General features: G+C 44.6%; 9 protein-coding genes across 9 annotated transcripts; 5 read left to right on the top strand and 4 right to left on the bottom strand.

Annotated features, from left to right (window-relative positions):
- Positions 1 to 297: 297 nt before the first annotated feature.
- J7337_001997 (uncharacterized protein) lies at positions 298 to 1,695 on the top strand (the record flags this gene model as incomplete). The annotated part of the gene is made up of 4 exons (XM_044819730.1): positions 298 to 346; positions 401 to 744; positions 805 to 1,238; positions 1,290 to 1,695. The coding sequence occupies 4 exons, from the start codon at positions 298 to 300 to the stop codon at positions 1,693 to 1,695; spliced, it is 1,233 nt and encodes a 410-aa protein (XP_044684030.1).
- A 1,028-nt stretch (positions 1,696 to 2,723) lies between these two features.
- Positions 2,724 to 4,819, top strand: J7337_001996 (uncharacterized protein; the record flags this gene model as incomplete). Its single annotated transcript, XM_044819729.1, has 2 exons — positions 2,724 to 2,802; positions 2,874 to 4,819. 2 exons carry the CDS (start codon positions 2,724 to 2,726, stop codon positions 4,817 to 4,819), a joined length of 2,025 nt encoding a protein of 674 aa, XP_044684029.1.
- Positions 4,820 to 6,719: 1,900 nt separating this feature from the next.
- Positions 6,720 to 7,265, top strand: J7337_001995 (uncharacterized protein; the record flags this gene model as incomplete). The annotated part of the gene is made up of 2 exons (XM_044819728.1): positions 6,720 to 7,067; positions 7,164 to 7,265. The coding sequence occupies 2 exons, from the start codon at positions 6,720 to 6,722 to the stop codon at positions 7,263 to 7,265; spliced, it is 450 nt and encodes a 149-aa protein (XP_044684028.1).
- Positions 7,266 to 7,454: 189 nt separating this feature from the next.
- On the bottom strand, positions 7,455 to 8,169 carry J7337_001994 (uncharacterized protein; the record flags this gene model as incomplete). The annotated part of the gene is made up of 3 exons (XM_044819727.1): positions 7,455 to 7,584; positions 7,737 to 7,896; positions 7,956 to 8,169. 3 exons carry the CDS (start codon positions 8,167 to 8,169, stop codon positions 7,455 to 7,457), a joined length of 504 nt encoding a protein of 167 aa, XP_044684027.1.
- Positions 8,170 to 12,764: 4,595 nt separating this feature from the next.
- J7337_001993 (uncharacterized protein) lies at positions 12,765 to 13,474 on the bottom strand (the record flags this gene model as incomplete). The annotated part of the gene is made up of 2 exons (XM_044819726.1): positions 12,765 to 12,845; positions 13,046 to 13,474. 2 exons carry the CDS (start codon positions 13,472 to 13,474, stop codon positions 12,765 to 12,767), a joined length of 510 nt encoding a protein of 169 aa, XP_044684026.1.
- Positions 13,475 to 15,047: 1,573 nt separating this feature from the next.
- On the top strand, positions 15,048 to 15,619 carry J7337_001992 (uncharacterized protein; the record flags this gene model as incomplete). Its single annotated transcript, XM_044819725.1, has 2 exons — positions 15,048 to 15,422; positions 15,476 to 15,619. The coding sequence occupies 2 exons, from the start codon at positions 15,048 to 15,050 to the stop codon at positions 15,617 to 15,619; spliced, it is 519 nt and encodes a 172-aa protein (XP_044684025.1).
- A 508-nt stretch (positions 15,620 to 16,127) lies between these two features.
- J7337_001991 (uncharacterized protein) lies at positions 16,128 to 17,498 on the top strand (the record flags this gene model as incomplete). The annotated part of the gene is made up of 1 exon (XM_044819724.1): positions 16,128 to 17,498. The coding sequence occupies one exon, from the start codon at positions 16,128 to 16,130 to the stop codon at positions 17,496 to 17,498; it is 1,371 nt and encodes a 456-aa protein (XP_044684024.1).
- Positions 17,499 to 21,870: 4,372 nt separating this feature from the next.
- Positions 21,871 to 22,725, bottom strand: J7337_001990 (uncharacterized protein; the record flags this gene model as incomplete). Its single annotated transcript, XM_044819723.1, has 3 exons — positions 21,871 to 21,918; positions 22,013 to 22,439; positions 22,655 to 22,725. 3 exons carry the CDS (start codon positions 22,723 to 22,725, stop codon positions 21,871 to 21,873), a joined length of 546 nt encoding a protein of 181 aa, XP_044684023.1.
- A 609-nt stretch (positions 22,726 to 23,334) lies between these two features.
- Positions 23,335 to 24,713, bottom strand: J7337_001989 (uncharacterized protein; the record flags this gene model as incomplete). The annotated part of the gene is made up of 4 exons (XM_044819722.1): positions 23,335 to 23,656; positions 23,709 to 23,853; positions 23,908 to 24,100; positions 24,171 to 24,713. 4 exons carry the CDS (start codon positions 24,711 to 24,713, stop codon positions 23,335 to 23,337), a joined length of 1,203 nt encoding a protein of 400 aa, XP_044684022.1.
- Between the last annotated feature and the right edge of the window lie 117 nt (positions 24,714 to 24,830).

Raw genomic sequence — 24,830 nt, 5'->3', positions numbered from 1 at the left:
TGGCTTACACAAAGAGCTGGATGACAAGAGGCTTACTGCTTGGTGTAGTGGCTGAAGGCGAGATGGGAGTGCTTGTTCTGGGTGACTGGTCGCGTGCGAATCCTATGTGTTTGCTTTCTTGGCAAAGTTCAAGTGACGGATGAATCATCATGAACGATGCCCCTGTACCCGGCAGCCAGATTCAGCTCTGGGTTACAGGTATATAATGACATGTGTCTAAATAATTAACATCTGAAGCTTGTAACCTTGACAAAAGCGCTATCGAATACTCCATATCCACCTCTTACACCAGAAACCATGGCAGTATTGAACGGTTACTTCAGACCCAGAGTGGCTTTTGTTACTGGTCAGTGGTATACACCTCACGAGTAGCTATCTGGGTATCTAACAGGTGACACAGGAATTACTGGGCAAGACGGCTCGTATCTTTCCGAGCTGCTGCTGGAAAAGGGCTACCAAGTTCATGGCTTGGTACGATCGACTGCTTCCAGACGGGAAGCTCTAAGCAAGCCACTCCGTCCTGGGTTGACCATGCACCTTGGCGACATGTCCGACCTGGGTCGTCTCGTCCAGATCTTGGGCAGCATCAAGCCCGATGAGATTTACCATCTTGCTGCTCAGTCCCACGTGGCTGTCTCGTTTGACACTCCACTGCAGACTAGTGACACCAATGCTATGGGTACACTTCGTCTTCTTGAAGCCATGCGAATGCTGGACTTGGACAAGTCGACAAAGTTTTACAATGTAACGTTCCTTTATCTCGCATCATACATATAACACAAAACAGCTAACATTTTCGTGTAGGCTTGTTCATCGGAAGTGTTTGGGTCGGACATGCCCGCTCCACAAACAGAGGAGACCACGTTCCACCCGGTATCACCATATGCTGTCACCAAGTTGTTCCAGTACTGGACTACTGTCAACTTTCGAGAGGCATACGGCTTTCATGCCTCGAACGGTATTCTCTTCAACCATGAATCACCAAGACGAGGCACCACTTTCGTCACGAGAAAGATTACTACACAAGTAGCTTTAATTGCTTGTGGAAAGCTAGACTTCTTCTCCTTAGGAAATCTCGACGCTGTCCGAGATTGGGGCCACGCAAAGGATTACATGCAAGGCGTGTATCTGATGCTGCAACAGCCAGTCGGAGGCGACTATGTTCTTTCGAGTGGAAAATCCTACAGCGTTCGCGACTTTGTCGAGGCAGCTTTCAAGGTCATCGGGGTCAATATTGAGTAAGTTCTTCTTCACCATCGTGCGATTAAAGTGGCTGACACATCAACTAGATGGACTGGAACCGGTCTTGAAGAGGTCGGCATTGACTCAGCTAACGGAAAGGTTCGCGTTAAAGTGAACCCCGAGTTCTACCGACCACTTGATAACCAGAACTTGCTTGGCTCAGCAGCCAAGGCGAAAAGAGTGCTCGGATGGAAGCCAACATACAGCTTCGAAGCATTGGTTGAAGAAATGGTCCTTTGCGATGTTGACGCCGTTAACACCGGCCGTATCTTCTCCAATAGTTATTTGGACTGGGTAGTCAGCAAGGCGGCTAGCGGAAATGGGGTCGTGAGCCATAGTCCTGCCAAGTCGGTTGATGTGGCTCACAGTGTCACTACGAATTCAGATGGGGCTGAGAAGATCAACCTAGCGGACGTTGAGGGGGTTGACGCGGAGGGTACAACTCAGGCTTAGTCTAGCTATCTTGTTGATGCTTCTAAAGCAATAGTCATTCATTCTAGATTTCTCTATCTGATATCTCCGTGAGATAGTTCAAACCAATACATATGACTATATTCTATTTCTTTCGCAATTACTTCTTCAGTTGTCTTATAACGTGCCAACACACAGCAGAGCGATACAGGCCCCTATTTCTCAAGTTGAGCCCTACCGCCAGCACTAAATGTAGATCACCCTGTAGTTGCCGCTACCCATGCCCTCGCTTGATAATCGAGAAGGGACTTTTTCAGCTTCAGTATGCTCAAAAATGACCAGAATGGCGTAAACTACCTGTTCTGCCTTATTGAGAGTGTTTTTGCCCTCGGTACTGGTCAGCTCTGATTGGTCATTCATGGTACGCGTAATAACTCTCTCGTTCCCCAGTGGTGGCACAAACGTGCCGTGTTACCTTTTACGGAAGTTGTGATTAGTCTCATCTGTACAACTAAGCTGACGTTTGTGCCGCACCGCACTCCTTATGGGGAAGGTACCTTTTGTCTGATCCCCCCTCAAAATGAGGTGTGTGTGTGTGTGATGTGGATACGATACCCTGGTCAGTAACGCTCAATGGAGTAACCCAGGGTAGGGCTCTTAAATTTCGTAATAACTCATATTTTGCTGTAGACATCGTTGGTTATGAAGTGAGCAATAATTCCGCTTGACCAATGTATCAGATGTCTCTACGTTTCACCGCCATTCCAATCTGACCAATAATGCCGATCATGGGTAAACAAGGCAGCTCTTCTTACGGCAGGTGTCTGAAACACTTTATTACGAGAGAGAGATTTGACAAATCTCTTACAAGCGCAGGGATCAAAGCATGATGTCTGATGTAGCTACGTTTGCCATGCAAATGTCAGAATGTGAATTTCACTTACGGATAAAACGAGGGGCACCAATCCGTTACGATAGACAATACAAAAGACAAAACACTACTATTTCATAATCCTTCCCCCACTGTGAAGTTCCTTTGATCGCTAAAGGATTCAGTACCTGCGGCCAAGATGGGATGCCAGTTTATACCTGAGATGGATGGATCATCTTTCTCCGAGACCTTTTCGATCAAGACTCTCGAAAGTGACTGTAAGCTGCCCTTGGGGATTCCACTAGTCATGAGTATCTTATGCTGACATGTTCCCTTTCCTCTTTGCTAGCCACCCTGAACGTCGAGTGCCGTTGGAGATTCTCGCCCCCTCTCTTGCCTAAGAAAGTTAACGGAAATGCACATCCGTACTACAAATCTATCGATCTCATCCTGAATATCACATCCTCGGAGAAGGCCGAGACGAATGGCCACACAACCAATGGAACTGAGGGTCTCGCTGACTGTACTGATACGCCATTGGGGACTATCATCAACAAATGTGTGACACCAAAGCTGCCGTACGCCGAGAATAGCAGACCAAATCGCGCCATCGAGGCTCTGATCAAGGTATTGTTGGTCCCACGCAATGGCTATCTCTGTCGACGTGATATTCTGCAGTTGAGAATGGTACATTCTGACTGTGTCGAATCCGTCATTCCCCTCCAAGTTGAGGATAAGCCCTACCCCGCGGCACTTCAAACAGAAACCGATCTTCTTTCTCTTTTACAGTCCTCCCCCGGAGCTTTGATCTGCAAACCATCCATCCAATCGGCTGATGGCCTTAAAGTCTTTGACCTTGTCGATCGGGAAGTCAATGAGAGGCTTTCCTTTGACTGGATACTCCCAGACAAAGCTACAGCACTGACCGTGGCAGTTGTCGGCGGTCGCCCTCTGTTTGATAGCACAACAGGGGGGTATGGTTCAGAGGGGCCCTTCGACGCGGCTAGAGCGCTTGGAATAGCCGTCATCGTCCTTGATCGCCCTGGCCATTTCATGGAGGGCCCAAAGTATAGTCATCTGCGGGACGACTTTATTGCTGTCGATATGACCAGTGACGACAGTTTGCCTGAACGTCTCACCGTAGCTGTCAAGAGCCGCAAAATAGATGGCATCATCACCTTTTCAGATGAGTATGTTATCGCCACCGCAAAGGCAGCCGAAATGTTGAAGCTTGAAACTGAGCTTGTCGAGTCAATAATCACCGCTCACTACAAGGATGCGACGCGCAAGGTTCTTAATACGCCTAATATGCAGTCTTTTCGATTGGAGAGCGCCGCGGACTTGGATAGTGAAGAGATTTCTAAGACGTTGCAAAGTTTGAAGTACCCTCTGGTGATAAAGCCGTGCCGTGGTGGCGCCTCCCGGGGTGTCAAGAAAGTTCAAAATCACCACAAACTCCGAGAAGCAATCGACCAGCTCGAAAGCGATGGCCTCACGAAATATGGGATCCTGCTCGAAACTTACATAAGTGGGCCAGAGATAGATGCCAACATTGCTCTCTGGAACGGTGAGCTTATGTTTGCAGAGATCACCGATGATTTCCCCTGCACAGCTGATGCCATCAATGCTACTATTGCGGACAACTTTGGGGAGACTGTCATGGTATCACCAACGCTGTTGAGTCAGAAGGAGCAGGAGCTGATCAAGTCGTCTCTACATCAAACACTGCTCAAACTTGGTTTCCGCAATGGCGTCTTCCACGTTGAGGCTAGAGTCCAGAACTCAAGCATGCGATACCAGGAAATCGACGGTCTTGTCGATTTGGCTGATACAGGCAGCCCGTCACCAGGCGTCCCTGAGGTGTATCTCATCGAGGTCAACGCACGCCCTCCGGGCTTAGACTGCGCATTCTCAACCCTTCATGCTTACGGGGTAGATCTTTGCGCGCTACAGCTGCTCCAATGCCTACGGGATGGCGATCGATTCAAAGCGATGTGTAAGCCTTTCTTATCTGAGACACAGTATTGGAGCGCGAACTGCTTGATCCCTATTCACCGCCATAATGTACTGGTACCGGCAGGGTTCTGTAGCAAAGTCCTGGAGAGAATGCCAGACGTTGCTCCGTTAGTCTATAGGTCCGAGCTGTTTAGACAGCCTGGCACTATCGTGTCACCACCATTGGGTGTTGAGTTTCTGGCTTATTTCTTGGTCCAGTCCAGGACTGATCGGCGAAAGGTGCTGCAGACCTATCATCGCCTCATTCAAACTTGCAGGGACGTTGTGGATGAGGTGTGAGAACACTAGTTAGATAAAGTCATCAATTAAGCATTTGAGCTCAACCTCACTGTCTTACTTTTGAGCTCTCCTGTAGTGGTCGGTTAAAGCTAGTCATTTGCATGCCCTCCCCCATGTAAGCATGACTCAATGTCTGGTCATGCCAGTAGGACTTATAGCATAATTCCAAGCATAATTGGACGTACTGATCGACCAGCCGACCATGACGCCATAATCAGCGCGTAAGCTCGGTGATTGCCTCATCGGAACAAATATCTTCTCAGGGTTAGGCTGCTCGGAACTTTTGTGCTGACAGTTGGTTCCAAGCCGGGTCGGGCCGCATATAATCCTTCGAGTACTGAATCAAATGAGGCAAAATATGCCGACGATTTGTAAATAACACAAAAATCAAGCTTATGTTGGCCTTGATGCGCCGGAATAGACAGCCGGCATGCTGACTTGACCCGCAATTATCAGCCAGGTCACGCAAGTTGTGTAACATGAAAAAGGACAGGATGGACCAGTCAAAATGAGATCTTTCCGATTCTTACGAAATTGACTCCGGCGTAGTTGATCCTTCGTATGGCGTATGCAGCGCGCTCTGGGGGCTAAACAAGAATTGCTCTGAAAACCCCGGCTAAACTCCACACGAGGAGCGTTCTCGATCTGCCAGAGTTGCCTTCTTGGTGGAGAGTCAGTGGGTTAGCAAGTGATTTGGGATGGAACTTTTGAGGTTGCCCGTAAGCTGCAGAAAAAACTCCTTAACGTTGCATCTGGTTTATTTCGAAAAGGAAATGATGCTCACGTGCTTTGTTACTGGTTTCAAAATGCACAAATGTGCTCAAAAGCCGGTTGTATTGAGAGGTCCTTTATCTTTCAATTGCGATCGATTAAATGGCTTGTGAAATTCTGGGTACACTATGTCGGTTGCATCTCAATCAGGCACAACCATGAACGTTGTATTCACAAGCAACCCATCTTTAGCTACTGCATCTCTGGGCGCCAATGCCAACGTTAGCGATCTGGAATGCCAAGGGGACACGGACCCAAGGGCCAAGAAACGCCTGCAGAATAGGGTAGCCCAGCGAAGTTACCGTAACGCTGACCCCTCCAAGATTGCCTTGGCTTGCGGTAGTTGCTAACGAGCTAGAGAATAGGTCGTCGCGTCAAGTCCCGGATTGCCGACCTGCAAAAGAAGGTGGCTCAGTATGAAGATGCAAACTCATCGAAAGAAGGTCCAGAGACTGGGGAACAACCTCGTCTTCATGAAGACTCTATACATCGACGGATATCATATACGTCACCTGAAACAACCAGTCAGGGATCGACTCAGGCATTGCCTGAAGTTCTAAGCTCCCGATCAAGCCGTGAAAAGAGCCAAGAGAGTTCCACTCACAAAAGCTCGAATTATACCCTCTCCCCGGCAAGTTCTCTCGGTCCTGTGAATGGGATCTCAGGTCCTTCTGCGATCAAAGCAGTAAGACCTTATCAACAAGCTGGACCCGGCCATGATACGCCGCGAAGTGGCCGTGCGACCCTCGCAACTGAGTCTCATCAAGCGAATGTATATCTCCATCGAGCGCATCTTGATGATGTTACTGTAAGCCAGAACAACAGTTCTGCCATATTGCAGTCTTTCCCTTTATCAACCTTTGATACAACCGCTTCCCATCCCCCATTCATCGCTGGCGACCTTGAAGGAGACCTAGATCTTGGATGGATGATAGCAAACGCAGAGCTGGAGGGACAAAAGCCATGCTCCTGCGATAAATCACCAGACAAAAGCCCGAGACCCTCATTAACTAACTCCAATTCACTAAAAGCCCAATCATCCACCACAAGAGAACCAAGCTATGCCTCATCTTCAAGATCACCAGCAACCGTGCCCAGAGAATCACTAAACGCAAGATTCCAGAACATCATGGAATGCGTCGGCGCGATGGGTTTCGAAAGCTTTGACGATCTAGTCACATCATACTATGCGGATGAGTTTGAGGAAGCGTCCAAGCTCTTTCATGAACAGCGATTCAGTAGGATCAGAAGACTTCCTGGAGTGTTCGCGGAGATCCTGGAAGGTGCAAGAAGATGGGAAGCCTCGGAGCGCCGTGGCCTCGGTGAAGAGGTTCTCAAAGAGGCCGAAGCGGTTCTTATGCTTGAGAACAGTGAAGCTTGGCAATCACTACAGTCAATAAGTGATGCAGCCATGCGCAAGGACAATATATCTACAGAGCAGATCTATCAGAATCTCAGTACAGTCCTACCGGTAGAGGTAAGTACATATATATCCACCATGTTTCTCGTGCGATTAAGATACCAACATTCGGTTAGATGCCTAATCTTTGGACTTTATTGATGGCCCTCGTAGCATCCGACTGTCCAGCATGGCAGCGAGATTGCTCTGGCACAGCTCTGGCAATTACTTCACTATTGCATTTCACAGGTCGGATACCAAAAGCCAAAATACTAGAACTAATAGGTCTTTGCATTTCATAGATCTAGAAACTATAAATACATGATTATCTCTGTCTCTATTCTAAGATAAAATTAACTAATGAATCCAAGGCGACTTGCTGCTCGACATTGTCAGTATTTCTTGCCCTTGCATTTTGGTAATCCTCCTCAGATAATTTCGATTTTGCGAACTCTAATATTTGGCCTAATGCTTCAGCGTCAAATTCGGGGTGCGCTTGGAGCGACCAAAGGCGTTTAGGAAGAAAGAGACCTTGTATGCGAGTATGATCCGTCGAGCCGAGATTATGGAATTGTCCCAAGTCTTGATCTTTGACCTGAAATTGGTGACCCTCGTTTAAACACTGTGTTCACATAAGTCTTTGCATTTGAAGAAATCCATTCCCAATTTGAACATACAATAGAGTCTTGGTTGAAAAGTCTTTTTCCTGTATCTGATAGTTGGATAGTTGTTGCGGAGAACTCGTACCCGGAGTCATTGCATTCAACGGACAGCCCGTACGCCATAGCCAAGATCTGGTGACCGAAGCAAAAGCCGACAAACCTTTGATGAGATGCTGTTTCGACTTCTTTTTCGATATACTCCCGGAGCTTCACCAACCAGGGTTCCTCGCCTTCTGGGTTTGCGGCTGTATCCAAATTCGTCAGTTTGTCCTTCAGTAATTTTGTGGTGTTGGCCATGACTCACGTGCACCAGTAATTATGAGCACATCGTAATCCCCTGGCTCCGGATAGTCCATGGCATTCTTGACATCCCAGACACGTATTTGTGCGAGTTCTTGCAAACGATCGTTTGACCTGAGCCATTTGGAAACAAGAGGGCCATAACCTCCCCACTTCGATCTGTCGGGGTCAATGTGATTATCGCACTCCAAGACACTAATCATCACAGGTTTAGCCATTGCGAGCGATGATCAGGTTTTGTTGCGTACTGCTCGGTCCAAAGATTAAGATATCAGACCTTCCTCTTTTTATTTGCAATAGGCCTATTAGGCTATATAACTAGACTCTAGCATACCAGTGACGTCTTTGGGAATGGTGGAAAAAAGCCACTATGTCTATGCTAGTACTTTCTCGTCGTCATATGTCTAAGGGGAAGCTCCATAAGAGTCATGACAGGCGTCATGATACTAAGATTCACGGCCCACTAAGATACCGGATTTTTAGTTTGCGCTTTACCCAATTTGTCATCTATGACAGCTTCTACTGGAGGCAAGGCTCAGGACAGGGATCTTAATTTCTGACATAACTTAATTAATGCCCCCGTTTTCGGGCATATCTACCTTTGCTTTTTAACTGCCTGACTTTCGCTGATGGCAGTAGGTCCATGACTGAACACCAAAAAGTGCAGTCTCTCCAAAGTCAAGAAGACATACGATCCACTACAGCCCCAATCATTCGAAGTCCAGGTTCCTCCAAGTCTCCCTTGGCGTGTAACGGTCACACCTAACCACTACACCACAGGGCAAAGGATTGGGCTATAACTGCTATTGTAGCAATTACAGTGGTGTGTACAGCTGCTTATAGATGCCTTACAGCGCTGTTACGGGCACGAATCGTAACATGGCGGGCCATCGCAAAGCCCACTCCGCTAATGCCCGCCAGGTCTGACAGGAGCAGCGAGAACGGCAAAATCCTCCATGGCTTATAATAAGTTACAAGTCTATATTATAAGATAATTTATAAGGCTTATAATATATACTAAGGTAAAGTATAAGTTATTTAATAATCAGTAAGAAATAAGTAGGATATATATAATATAAGTGTTTTTATTAAATTATAATACTAAACCTTATTATAATATTCTTTAAATTAAAGACTTTATTATAATACTTTATTATTTAATAATTAAATATTAAAACCTTTTTAATATTAAACTAATATTTATTTTATTTTTATTTTTATTTTTATTTTATTTTAGCTTTAAAAATATTTATAAAAGACTTTTTTAAATAATATTTACTTATTGTTTTTATTTATATATTTATCGTTTTAGTAAAAATATTTAATAATATTTAACAGACATTGTTGCGTATATATCTACTAGACTTAGCTCTAGGTATTGTTTCTTATATTAAAATTATATATTCTTTTTATTATCTAATATTGTTTCTTTATAGTAATTAGAGAACTGAGCTTATAGACTATTTAGTCAAGTTATCTAATATTATAAATATATTTAATTGTCATTCCCTATACCTTCTTCTAAGACCGCGGTAATGGTATATCCGAGTCTAAACTATATATAACAATACATGTCGAGGAAAGATAGAAGAGGGGCGGTATCCGGTCCGAGAAGCTGTCTTCTCTTGAATCCATTACTACCCCAGGCCAGATGTGTGTGTCTATTAATATAGACACCGAGGTTAATTAGTTATATCTAGTATAATGATATCGGACAATCGGCATTCGGCTATATGAACTATACGGAGTTACTGCTGAAATCGGAGTCCGGAAGTAAGTGTTAGCTCGGGTAAGGGGAGTCCGGACGCAAGTGTTAGTCCAGCGAAGCCGAGTCTGAGGAACTGTCCGAGAAATGCGTAAATTCCTGAACTACAAGAGATTTATAAGCATTCTTCTATAAACAACAAAAACATAAAATAAGTATCTATCAGACTCCTGCTGCCTGGCCTGAACTTGGATACAGTGGGTCGGCAAAAGTCCTGATATATAGCTAAAATTAGCCTTATTTTATAATTATATATATAAATATATAACTTTATTATACTAAGGCTATAATATATTTTATTATAATCTTAAATAGCTATATTATCTTAAAATATTTAAGTTTTTTTTTATATATTTTTTAAGTATTTTAAAAATAAAAATTAAAATTAAAAAAAACTTTTAAAAAAAGTTATTATTATAATCCCTTATTAACTATTTAAAATAAAGTTTTTTATTATTTATAAGTTTTTTTATAAAACTTAAGTTATTAAATAGTATTATTAAATAGTAATTTAAGATTTAAGATTTTTATTTAGTATTTTACTTTTAATTTATAAATATAAAAAAAGCTTAAAATTAAAGATTTTAAGGAAATTATAGCTTTTTCTTACTTTTATAAACTTAATTATAAAATTAAATAAAATATTTAATAAAATATTTTAAGCTTTATAATATTTTTAAGCTTTTAAATAGTATAATTACTAGTTTTTAAGTATTATAATTAATCTATTAATCTAATTAATAAGGTTTAAAAAGATAGTATTATTTTAAAAACTTAATATAAATTTAAAACTTATTAATAATATAAGTATATTTATTATATATAAGTTTTAGTATTATTATATTATAATTTAACTATTTAAATATTAGTTATATTATTTCTTATTTTTTTATCTATTTTATATAGCTTATTATATAATATATAAAATCAAGGAGCCTTTTTAGCTATGTGTCGGGACTTTTGCCGACCCACTGTAGATCGATAAGCAGCTGAAAGAGGTTAGTTAATATTCTTAAACCCTTAACTAGTTATAGAAAGCTAAGAGTCGCCTCCAGATTTTTGACGCGAACCCTGCTTTGGCAATAAGCTCCTTTGCTGACTTCCCTAACATTACAGCTATTCGCCAGCATATATCAGAACTTGCCTCTCTGTTCCCTAAGCCCAATTTGGACAGAATTAATAAGAGCTAAATACAGATTCCTGTCAGAGATGGGTCTATAATTAACGCTTTACTCTATTAACCTGTAGCCTCGAGCTCAGATTCGCCTTTAGCTGTCCTTTTCTACGGTGGCGGTTGGAGTCTTGGGAGTCCTGAGATAGAAGAGCTAAAAGCCTTGAAGCTAGTGAGAAACCATAGAGCAGTGGTCCTAAGTATTAATTATTAGAAGGCACTAGAGAACCCCTTCCCTACAGCAATTAATGACTCTTGGGATACGCTTGTTTAGGTAAGTCCTTTTCCTATATAGGATTGAGCTAGCCACTGTAGACTTAGCATGCTAACAACTTCTAATAATAGAGTGTTCAGAATTCTTCCAAATTTAGCGCCAAGCTATCTGCCAGTTTTATTATAAGAGGCTCTTCTACAGGTAGTAATATTACAGCTATGCTATCCTACTTAGCTTATAATAATAAACTTTCACCCCCATTAACTAGTATTTATCTTTATATTCCTCTTACTTATACTCTTGAAATACTCGCAGAGCATTATAGATTAGAATATGCCAGTTAGCAATAGATAAAAAATACTCCAGTCCTAGATACGAAAGGTATTAAGCTTTTCCACCGTAAGTTACCCTGTTTCGAAGATATAATAGCATCTTAAAATTAATTAAAATTGAAGCTTTACTAAGAACTTATCTATACTAGAATACTACACTCCTAACCCGAAGTCTAAGCTTTTTAGCCCTCTGCTCTAGCCATCTGGGCATAAAGGTCTTCTAAAAACTTTTATATAGATCAGTAGTATAGATCCTTTATAAGATGACAGGCTTATCTACTCCAGGGAGCTTAATAATGCAGGGGTGCAAGTTAAGGTCAATGTGTACCCTGGAGTTCTACATGGCTTTAAAGAGGCGTTTAGTAGTATAGATATTGCTATACAGGCTTTCAAGGAGCAGGAGAAAGGTTTTAAATGGCTTCTCGAGTAGTCCTTAGTTATATTTTTAACCTATTATTATTATCATTAGATGGTTTATAGAGGTGGTAGAGAAATCTAAGCTTTAGAGCTGAAACGCTGATATAACGTTAGGTTTAATTGCAATTGTTATTGCAGCTAACGCCAAGGTGTCTGCTATCTACAACTGCTGGAGGCAATGGCATACCGAACCTTATAGAATTAAAGAGCCTGGTGATGTCTATATGCTAAATTATTAAATAGTACTCTATTAAGAGCGCTATGGCCACTACTACTAACGGACAAGAAATGGGTATAGCTTGTCTTAAGTAATACTAAAACGTGGCTAAGCAGCCAGAAACTATATATGCTTGGAGTCTGGCCTACCTAGCGACAGTATTATACTTAAGAAATTACAGCTTTCTTAAAATCTAGCTCTTTATTAAATAAAAATAATACTATTAAAGTCTATTACTATAGCTTCTCTAAATATATTACTAACTTAATTAACTCTAATGCCTTACTTATTAATTAATAATAACTATTTATATAAACTAGCCTGCTACTGTTAACTATTTCTAATGCCTATCTAAACCTTAAATACTTCTAATGCCTCTAGGTTTACTATCTTATATACAGTAGCTGAGTTAGCCTATGCTCTTTTAATAAGATAATAATAGATAAGTATTAAGTAATTATCTTAATATACTTAAGAGATACTATTAATACTAAGAACTCAGTTATATACTATTACTTCTTCTTTTATAAAACATTATAGCAGATCTAGAAAAAGCTAATTATAGGAACCCTGAAAAATAATCACTCACAAGTAGAACATGCTCACTATAGTGCAGTCAAGCTATTGTTCTCTAACAAGAAAGACTCTTCAATTGGACAGAGATATACGAGGCCATGAACATAAAGTGGTCTGCTAATTAAAAGACCTTAATCGGTTTTGCCGTAGTGTTGTCGATCTGAGCGTGGAGCAGAACTTCATTATTGTGGCTGCTTTTTTCCTATAGGAAATATCTTGTTATATCCTCTCTGATATCTAAATCTTAACACAGGTGCCTTAGTGGCCATGCTGTCCCGATATTATTATAATATATCCATCCTGGAGATAGAAGATTAGCTCCTTCTCTTCAGAATAGGTCGTATCAAGGGATAGGGGTCCTAGTAGTCACTTTGATTTGATCGTTGACTCGGATAAACTTACCGGATCTTGAACTAATGCGATACTCTCATACGCCTTTTTAAACATAGGATGGAGCTCGCTCTCGGTCCCTTTGACTTCAATGCCTACTCCGTGCTTATTCTCCCAGTCGCTGATGGGGATAGTTTCCTTGTTAGCCACGCCAAAGTCCTTGAAGACCCTGACACCGTGCGCTTTTAGCCTCGCGACCGCGGCTCGCGCGTCAGGGACCGTAAATCCCAAGTGGCCAAACCCTAAACTTTCTGGCGTGTTGCCATTGTGATAAAAGCCAGGCTGTTGCTTCTCAGAGCCATGGACATGGAATAGTTCCAAGAGACCCGTCGTGAACTGAAAAACCTTGGATGTGTCAGCCCCGAACTGGGCCGGGTTGGCGCGATGCTCGTCCGTGTCTGGGTAGCCGAGGTAGTAGTTGGTGAAGGGGCCCGCGTTCATGCTATTGAAAAGCTGTCAGCTAATTGTCGCCCTAATCATGGTAACGAGACCAGGGGTACTGAGTTTGAGAAATTGTTTTCTTTTAGGGCGGTGGATGTCTCCATTAAATACATCGTGGAAGTTAATAATAGCACCCCCTGGCACAATAGCTTCTCACCTCTTTTTCAGAATATACCGACATTAAACAGAGCCCTGAAATAGTGGCTCCAACACAGAAGAGACAAGCAGGTGTAACTATAAAAGATGACAGGTTATGGAGGCTGTCCCAACTTACGTGAAAACCGTCCTCATCCCCATCAGGTCAACATAGAACTTCAAGCTCTCCTTAGGGTCTCTGACCCTGATCATGGTATGGTTGAACTTGTATCCAATTGTTGGATCATTCGGGGATATAGCAGGATCTGTGTTGAGTCCACCAGGACAAAACGCCCCATACGGGAATGGCGTCACGCTGGAGCTGGCGCTGGTAGTGTCGTCCATCTCGTGCTCAATGAAAAATGTCATAGAAATGCACTGATTAAACATATATCTCCAGAAACAGTGGGATCTAAGCGACAAGTTCGTGCAATAAGGGTAGTCTTATGTGCTTGGCCACCAGCATTCGTCGTTGTTTCCCAGCTCCACAAGGAGGAATAGGGTTACCTGGACGGAGATGGAGAAAGCAGGTCGGACATAGTTGGAGCCGAACTATGCCGAATGCAACTGTGCTAATTCGGATAGTCTAGACAGCCGGCGGAATGCTGATGAGGGGATTCTTCCCAAGAGCAAACCAACGCTGCGTAATCCGGACTACCCTTATCGAGCCTAAAACAAGTTAAGGATTGCTTGGACAGTTAGGGGTCGTACAATGTCTCTTCCGGTATCAATAAATCTTTTTTAGTATATCGCACGGCACTGGTTGCCTCATCCTCGGAGGACGGGAAGGCTGGCCGGGGCCGAGTCTGGTCCCGCTTCCTGATACTTCGGACACCTAGAAAAGATATAGGACATCCTTCGATTGCCAAGTAGTATACAGGTGCTTTCGTCCATCAGGTCGATTAAAATAACCGATCGACCAGAGAGTGAGAGGCAGACAGATTAACTAGGCCCAATGCACGAGTGAAGACAAAAGACAGAATATATCTTGTCTACCTATTCCCAAGTTTGTCACAATGAGCGAAAAAGCCGAGGCGAACATATACGACGGCCATCATGACGACGGCGACCACAACCAGGGCAGTGACGTCCATCTCGAGCTTGCAGTGTCTCCCGTCTAGATTATGAAACCCCGGGGTCGGGGCCTGCGCTATGGGGCCGGGAGAGTTATTCGGAAGAACCGGAGGCCGCATTTTCTCCGGTGGCTGTGCCAATCGGATGCAGGATCCATAACATAACTTTATATCTAGTGTCTCTTTCATGTCCGGGACTGTGAATTGAACGTTTATGCTCAACTTAATTCATAACTCTTCCTTATAATATAAATAACTCACGTTTATTTATTCTATATATCAAACCGTGGTAGGGACTACATAGCCATCATACAACTTCACAGTACACACATTAAGTGAGTTGTGGAAATACAGCTGCCGATAACATGGAACTGCCAGAGTGCAAACGATATATCACTACGGTGCGATCCGATGGAAAGAGCGTACACAAACCTTTCACTCCCCTCATTTACTCTGACATCCCCGGCACTGGCTCTGTTGCACGGTCATATTCAGTAAAATGTATTCCAGCCCAGCTACAAGCTGAGGACGATATTAAAGCGTACCAAAGTAACGAAGGCATTGCGAGCTACAAATCGCCAGATATCGTCATTCCCGGGGCGAATCTTTCAGTCATAGACTTTCAGCCCGGAGCTACCAGCCCTATGCATAAGACTCCGTCTATAGACTTTTCTATCTGCATTATGGGCACTATCGATCACGTTATGGACAGTGGAGAATCCATACGACTATATCCTGGAGTAAGTTATTTCTCACTTTCTCAAGGCTAGTCAGGCTCATTCCATGCGAACAGGACCATATTATTCAGCGTGAAACCAATCATAAATGGGTGAATCCATCGAAGACGGAGCCGGCAAGGTTGATTGGTGTCATTCTCCCAAGTGAGAATTTCAAGGGAAAAGCGGCTGACGAGGACGGTGATGGCCTGTCTAAATGATACAGGGAATACTAGATAATTCGGATGTACATACAGGGCGTTGTGCGTAAATTCACCGGGCGCTTTTTGGTGAGTTCCGTCCAGAAAGACTCAATGTAGGTCTTTCAGACGGCACGAGGAATGCCACGGAAATATTAATAGCTGTTTCCTCAGTAACATGAATATAAGGCGCTAACTGCCAAGCCGCGGGCCGCGGGCTGATTCTTATTTCCCATGTCCGGTATGCTCTGACAGTCTGACTTACATGGCAATCTTATGAAAGCCGAAGAGGCCGAGATCTTCACTCCCGCTCCACCTGCTCTCGCTTACTTTCCGGCCAGCTGAGCAACTTATCGTACCAGACAGCAAGCAAAATGCCCCTATAAATGTGACGTAGACGGCTTGCATACACGTTTTTCTATTTAAGTCCTGTTTATAATTGCTCTCCTTAAATATTCTGACTTCTCCTTTACACCACTCACTGATCTCGATTCCTTGGTTTAGCTCTAATCTTTACTTCACTTTCCCAATGCCAGAAACCACTCAAACCAGATACTCGATGCATGGCCCCTTCGTCGGTACGCATCAGACCTTACCAGGCGAGGAGGATGTTGCAGTGGAGATGACGGTAGCAAGAACGCGAACAAATGGCCCAAAACCCAAGGCTACCGCAATGGACGCTTTGAAGGCTTTAATCCCCGCAGCCATTATGATCCTTGGTATCTTTTGGATCAATGTATCCCAAATCTTTGGTGTCTTCTTCAATCAGGGCGAATATGTCAAGCAGGCGAAAGTTGCCCTTGCTGACTTTGATGGTGGTGACTTTGGTACAGCACTGCGCATTGCGGCGGCGGCGAACAATCGATCCTACGAGTTCCCAACCTATATCAACGTCGAGACCTCGTCGACGTCTCCAGATCAGATCAGGCAGGATGTTTTCGATGGGAAGTACTGGGCCGCGATCGTCGTCCAACCTGGAGCAACGACTCGATTCGAGGAGGCTGTCAACGGCACCGCCTCTTCATACAATCAGACCGATGTCTACACCTACTATCTCTTGACAGCCAGATACTACTCGTTATATGCTGGTGGCATACAGTCATCCACCATCACTACTGCAAGCACAGCCGTCGGAATATTCAGCGCACAATTTATCGGACCCAAACTTGAACGCGGCGAATTCGCAAACACAACCGCATCACTGAACGCGCTGACGACTCCAGCACGAGCTGTTGGTGTCAGTGCATCGAGCCACGAGTTCAGCAACATGGACGATAAAGCCTTCCTCAATACCGTTGGAACTATCTTTCCAATACTGATGCAGTTCTTTTTCATCATGGGTTGGAACGGTATTTGCAACGGCATCCATCTCTACGCCGCCTACAATGTCAAAGCGCATATCTACGCCCGGTTCTTCTGGAGTATCTTCTGGCCTATGGCATGTGCTCTCTGCTCCACAGGCTGGACGTATGCTTTCCGCGGCTCCTACCCTTTGACCGCCAAAATGTTTTTCGCAACCTGGGCTGTCAATTGGGTGTATGCCATGATCCACTTCGACGTCATAGACCTTATAACTGGCTTTGTGCCCATTGCCTTTGTAACGTTTGTCTTCCTAAGCTGGGTTATCTTCAACGTCACTGCTGCCATAGGTGCACCTGATATTCTTCACCACTGGTATCGCATCAATTACTTCTTCCCATCGCTGCATTGGTTCCAGACCCTCATCACAATTCTCACGTCTGGGGGCGTCAACAGGCTACATTACAATCTGCCAACACTTGCGGGCTGGCTTATCTTGGTGAAGTCCCTGTCACCATTTGCAACCAGGTACAGGGTCAACAAGGCGAAGCAGGTATTCAGGTACCTGCATAACAAGGACGCTCTCAATGCTCCACACTAAGCTTTTTTTTATATATATTTCTTTTTATTTTAAACCGTTCTGGTATATAGTTTGTAAGGATAGAGGCTATAGACTATCTCTAACTTGTAATACTTTGTTTAACATAAATTCAACCATTGTCTGAGGGAAAAGGCTTTAGAGTAAAATAACATATCCGATCACGCTATATCTGCAATCGATATCGTCGTCAAAAGATGCCTATCTCTCTATTCCAGTAAAGACAGCATCGCACAAGAGGTTCCAAGTGAAAACGCTCATCTAAATGAGGTTCCGACAGAGTGATTCTCAAGTATTAATTCCAGAAGTCCTAGTGTAGCTGTTAGTTTGTACTTATCTTTGTTAAGGAAAGATGGCTCATGCCGTTGGCTCATGATAGCCATGTAGGTCGCTGCTCGTGAGGGATCAAAATACTGGCCCATGTTGAACTGACAACTGTACCATATGGGTCATGCCATCCAGAAAAACATGTCGATGTAGGAATATGTCCGAACGTCGTATTGTCCCCTCCAGATAAATCACTGACAGTATAACCTCAGCCATTATCCCAGAGTAGCCGAGAGGTTGAGCGTTGTGGACATTGGACTGCTATGGAAGAACAAGGGGGTCGGGGTAAGAAAGGAATGGTGTCCAGATTAGTGACGGCTGAACAGCAAGAATGTAAGAAACCTTGCTACGCTCAGGGGTTCAGGAAGGCGGTTTCCTTGACCAATGACATGAGCCGCTATCAACTACAAAAGCGGAAGTCCAATGACGGAGGTCAGGCATCAAAGCATGCTGTTATCAAGTAAAGATTGACTAAGGAACAGAAAGGTGTGTCTTTCGGCTAAAGAGATATTAGATATAAAGGGATATTGGATAGATCAGCGTAAGAGTTCTGGCTACTGTTTTGATTGCTGGTAAATATGTTATACTGATAGGCGAAGGCTAACAAATACTTTATGCTATTTCATCACACGTTGACGCTGAGCACTGGATATAATAGATCTTATTGTTGTGTTTGATGCAGGCGGAAGAAGTCTCTAAATACCAAATTTCGAAGCTCCGATTAGCGAACTCAGTGATGCAAACTCCGTGCCCCGGACTTCATGTTACGTGCATAAATGGAAACCTGAGCTCCATGTACTGAGCTCTACAACTCGAAGTCTGATCTCAGGGACACCCAAGCTGGGCGGTGCCCAAGGCTAAGATCCGAAAGCTGCAGTTCATCCTAAGAACGTTCCGTTCTTTGCGGGTCTATAACAGGAACTTTATAGACTTGGGCGCTCCAGTTGTTCTTATTATTACTGATATACATTTTGCTGGGATGAAAAAGGGCACTCGTAGCGGGTTGATTTAGAATGGTTGAAAATTCATAATTACTCCGGGGAAGCTTTCATGTTACTCCATCCCACATTGAATCCAGAGACGCAATACGACCCAGTGACTACAAACGCTGAGAATAATAGACACGCCACGGGTGCGTCTCATGCAGGAGGAAGCAAGTTCTGATACCCAGGCCACGGAGCGCCAAGCGAAGATCTCCGTGTCTTGGAGCTCATCCCCAGTGAAGTTCAAACTCAGACTTCTGAGCTCCAAGTACTGATCTCGACGCTCGGAGAACTTCAAGGGAATCCAGATCACTGAGCCTCGAATAGTGAGCTTCGTGATTGGGATTACATATTCCAGGAGTTCTAGATTAAGTTGTTCCACTGTAGGCGTTTCACATACCTGAGTTCACATCTCAGGACCTCCAGGTTACTGAGCTCCATGGACTTTATCTGAGAACGCTCAGCGCCACGAGTTCTCACGAAGGACTTTTGGTGTCTAGAATCCGGGATACCATTCATAACCTGCAGACCATACGAGACCCCGCCGACAACTTCGTCATTCGGCGCTCCAGATGAAAAAGCTCGCGACAATGGAGCTCCGGTTCAGATTACTCTGGATCTAACAGCTCCGAACCCGGAGCTCCGTGGTTCGGATTTCATTAGATAGGCACACAGGAACACTTATCAATAGAAAGACCAAGTAAACTTCTAAAAGGGCTGCCCATGCTCTTCGGTATAAATCCTCGAGGGGTCTTGGGGGACGGAACTAGAGTTGTGAGATGAGTGAATGAAAAATACAATCTTCAGAGTCGGAACGGTGGCGATGAAAGTGACAGCGATGGATATAGCAAGGACCATGTGGACATTTATAGAGAGACGGAAGACAGAGAAAATGAATAAAGGGAAAATAAGGAGGAAGGAGAGTAAGACAGAGAGGTACATAGACACGAGGCTTTGATCGTAGGTAGTTACCTCTTGTACTGGGCGTTGCAGTAGGAGAGTTCCTATCTGTAAGCACTAAACCGATTAAGCAGCACGAATCAAAACGACTATTACCTATATGATAACATGCACTTCCCTGAAGCTGATAAAACGTATATCCGTAGCCAGCAAGGAATCGACATATTGTAACCGCCGTTTGAAGAACCAACGATAGCTGGACAGCTGGAGGGTAGTACCAAGGGCCTTTGTCCTTGCTGTTATGTATCAGATCAGGCAGCTGAATAGATGGCTCGCCTGCCTCTGTATCTCCTGAGACTGTCTGACAATGTACTTCTTTGCCACGGCAAGAACACACATCTATCATCGGCCTTGGCAACCACTTCCTGGGCATCACCATGCTCTAGCAGTACTGAGATTTCATTGGCAATTTGACTTCTGGCAGCGAGATGCTTTCGCCTTGAGCTCCAAGGAAGACAATGGTATGTGAAGCCAGTATCAGTGATAGAATGAGGAGCATTGCTATCGAGGTTGAAACGCCTCTGCCATCTGCGAGCTGCACTCAAGATAGACGTCGCCAGGTAATTGTCATAGTCGCTGTCTCCAACTGCTCAGCACGTCTTGTGCCCCAGTGGGGGACTTTTCGGGGCCGACGGTCCCCCGGACGAAAAATACGTATACTTACATACATATATACATACGACTCAGGAGTATAAGACTAACATAAGAAAGCTAACTCTTATAATAGCACTATATATTAAAATGTTTAAGGTTTTTAACCTTGACGGGGTTGTATATCTCTCAAGATTTAATAGCCATAATATCAATAGCTCTATTTATTCTAAAACTTCTTAAGACCTCATTTCTTATTTAGTGCTTTAACTAATGCAGAAGAATCCTAATTCCTGAAAGTTAGTAAACATTTCAACTCATATTCTTCTGTAACTACAGAAGGTTCTGGGGACCTTTGCCTACCGCCCAAATTCCGTATGATTTAATCTTCGGGTTAGGACCTTCCGTGCCTTCGAATCCTAGACGACCTACAAATTCACACTCGACGTGTTCACCATTTTTAAGATCCATCGCGACCCAAGCGATAAAGAGTAAGTCAGTTGCGACACTATCGAATGAGTACACTCTCAAGACAACGTGTTTTCGTGCATTAAACGAGGCCCACGCGTTGTCTCTGCATTTGCGGATTTCTGGTTGCGAAGTTCAAATTAGCCAAGAAGATAGAGGTTAAGTAATTATTGCTTGTGCGCCGCCAATCGGTGTATATAAACACACGAGCCATGTAGCACGGCTTTGGGTTGCGGACTTGACGTACCTTCAGTGCCCGTGAATACGTGCCCGCCAAATTGCGCGCGGGCATCGGGTGTGAAGATTTCATCGGCCAAGATGTTCCCCACATTGGTATCCTGGCTATCTAGCAGCTCAAAGAATCGATATATCAGGTTCTTAACGCTGCTGGGGACAGGATGGTCTGGCCAGACTGTTTCTTTGGTGTCGCTGCTCATATTGCCTGCTTCTGGAGATAGTTACTAATGGTACATCGTTACTTGATTATTGGATTTCGTGCGTAGTAATAGCCGGTTGGTGGTGGTTAATAAGCTAGCCTTGTCTGAATCTCGCGGCGTCAGTATATCGGCCCGGGTTGATTAATTAGGTAGCATTTAGAGTCCTTCCGAAAATGTAACATATTGTAGTAACGAGTAGTGGACATTTGGGCCCCCGGATTTGGCATCTTCTGTCCATTCGGTTCCTCGGTAGTTGAGTCGCTTCCGGGGTCCGGGCAACCAAATCTGTACTAGGTATACAGCACTCCTCCGGGTTTCGCCGGCTCAAAATCTCCTTCGAGGCAGGATATCTCAACCGCAGCTTCATGAGCACTGGACGGGATGCACAGTTACAAGTTTGACAGTGTGTTATATAGCGCGCTGCAAAACAGGTCTGCATTCCACTGGACACGAGTTCCAAAAGATGATAAACCAGACATTCTTAGATATAGATACATACAAATATAAATGCAAAGTACTCAAGATCGTAGGCTAGCACTTGATTCCGAGTAGAAAGTGCTGAGTGTTCATGGCGGGGTGACCTGGATCGTGCCTCAATTTCCTTCCATATTATGTATTATCCATATTCTGTGGCACTAGTTCCACGATATAACCATCCTGAAGGATTAATAAATTAGCTAGTGGTCTCCAAAAAATGAATCCAAATAAGTGAGTCGAGTTTCACCTGGCTCTGCGCCAGATTCAGACTTACCGGATCCTGGACAAATGCAATCTGCTCCAATAGCTTTCCATACCCGTGATGGAGCTCGCTCTCCGTTCCCTTGATCGAGACCCCCACGCCGCGTTGTTTCTCCCAGTCACTGATCGGGATAGGGGCCTCGCATGGTCCAATATCCTTGAGGACCGTGATGCCATGTGCTCTCAGTCTTGTTAGCGCCTGCGGTACGTTTGGTACAGTAAACCCGAGATGTCCAAATCCTAGATTCGGCGGTGTATTTCCTGTAGAGTAAAACCCGGGCGCTTGTTCTTCAGATCCATGGACATGAAAAAGTTCCAAGAGACCAAGTGTATGTGGGAGGTTAGTGATAGTATCAACAGCGAACTGGGCTAGGTCGACAAGATGCTTATCGCTTTGTGGGTAGCCGAGGTAGTATACTGTAAAGGGGCCGGCGTTTATTCTAGGTAAAGGGTCAAGTTATTAATTATAACTGCTGTCGTATGACAAAAGACAGGGTCTCCAGGGACTCTTTTGTTCTTCATGGGTTGTTATGCGGGCTTTGTGGGAGTACCATCTAGCCATCTTGATTTCATAGGTCATGATGTTGGAGAGAAACAAGTAGATAAATGAAAGGTTGGTGAAAGGTTATGGTTTTGGCCGCTGTCCAATACTTACACAAAAATAGTCCTCATACCCATCAAGTTGATGTAGAAATCCATGCTCTTTTTAGGGTCTTGAATCCTCATCATGAAGTGATTAAGCTTGTATCCTATAGTAGGATCCTCTGGACGTAGTATGGGATCGGTACCATGGCCATTGGGGAGAAATACTCCGTGGGGAAATGGCGTTACGTTAGACAGGGTACCGTTTTCCATGCTGCATGCAATAGAGAGTGTAATGTGCTAATCAGAGATATATCGATGCTGAACAGAGGATTGAAGTGGTAAGTAAGACTCCTTTATACATCGGCGCCGTTGCTGAATCCCGGAGCCGACTAATGCCTGATGCAACTAATCCGGCGGTAGCTAGAGTCAGAGTCGAATACTCCGTTAGTTGCTTTCGGGAGCGATCTGCTTCCGAGGCCATAGGCCTTCTGTACTAGTATGAGACTCGTATCCGAAGCAGTAGGTCATTGAATCAAAGCGTTTGGGGAAATATGGAGAGCAGTCCGTGAACCAGGGGAGTTTGGTCCATTTGCCATGTGTCATAATTCAGAAATAGGATAATGATGAAGTCTATGTGTTCTTTGATTCAATTTACTAAACACTAAGACTATCGCCGCAAATTATCTAGATATCGCACTGCCTTTGATCTGAGTGCATTTAACAGTTAAAGCTTTTGGTCTGACCCTGGCATTAGCCAGCTACAAAGACCTCTTCGGGTTTGTGAGAGCCAAATAAGGCGACAACTTCATCCATTGTCCATTCCTGATGCACGTGGCCCTCAGGAACGTTTGTGTTTGTGAAAGGTGCACCCGTTTTGATGTGAGCAATCACCGCTTCGGCATTGTCATAAGCATACTTGCGCGCGTCAGCATCGTAGAGCCACCCTGGCATAGGGAATCTTAAAAACTCGGGATTCTTCTTGACTTCATCCCAATCTGTCTGTTGCCAGCGATGGCGGTTTTCCCATCCCAAACGTTGAGTTAGGCTTGTTCGCTCGTAGCTGAGAACATCACTGTCAGATCATCGTGCAGGAGAAAGTGCAGGGAGGGTTCTACTCTGCTTACCGCAGCTTTTCGGTCGCCCTGAGAGCGAGGGGTATGTCCTTGACTCCTGTCACGTCTATCATCGCGGCGATGGTGGCTCCATCCTCGGTTGCTTGCGCCGCTCCGGCACCAGAGGATGGGATGTGAGGATGGGCAGCATCGCCAACTAAGCGAGAGTTAGTGACGCCCATGATTGTAGACATCAATAGAGGGGGCTTACTGATTATCATTCGACCCTTGGGTGAAACCCAGGGACGTGCGGGATCGCGCCACAAAAGGGTCCAGTCAATAAAGGTCTCTTCGGGAATATGGCTGACAAGAGCTGGGAGAACTGGATCCCAGCCATCAAGAAGTTGAACTGCTTGCGGGACACTGCCCAGGCTCTCCCAAGACTCGCTGCTGGTAGCCGTTTGCTAAGTCATTTATCAGCCAAAGCTCCCACCTACACAGACAAGAACATCATGTCATGAATGGCCGACTCACTCTATGGGTGAACAAGCAGGTGCACTTGCCAAGCTTACGGTTGGTTTGGACGATGATATGGATCGACGACCCTACCCACAGCAAGAACAAATCCCGGTCAGCTTCCACGAGATGCTTGGTCAAAGGATCATCCGCGAGGAGGTTGAGGTCGAAGTAAGCCCGATACACGGCACCGCCGCTGGTCTGTGGAGCATCAGCCTTGCCGGTGACAAACTTTCGAGCCTTGCTGTGAACGCCATCAGCACCGATGACAGCATCGGCCTTGAGTAGTTCACCCCCAACGTAGACACCAGCAAAGTCATCATCTTCAACAAACTCGGTCACACGATGGCCGAAACGAAACTTGACCCCAATTTCCACGGCATAGTTGTACATCAACTGTTGCACCAGACCCCTGCTCGGGAAGAGGACCGGGAACCCGCCTATGGTCGGGGGCAATGGGGCTTCCAGAATCGGCTCTCCTTTCCAGTTGAGATAGGTCATGCTGGGATACACAGGAGCGACATCGATGGCCTGCTGCAGCACGTTTCCCCAACGTGACATGATTCTCGTGGAATATGAGGTCAGTTGGAGTGTATCGCCTATTACAGCGTCAGACAGATCCTCGAACCTCACGCAATCGGGGTTACAAGCCTTTCAAAGTCAAGTTCTTGGTAGCCT

This window comes from Fusarium musae, chromosome 2 (assembly GCF_019915245.1).
Source record: "Fusarium musae strain F31 chromosome 2, whole genome shotgun sequence".
Classification (NCBI taxonomy): Eukaryota; Fungi; Ascomycota; class Sordariomycetes; order Hypocreales; family Nectriaceae; genus Fusarium; species Fusarium musae.
This window is presented reverse-complemented; position numbering and strand designations above follow the sequence as displayed.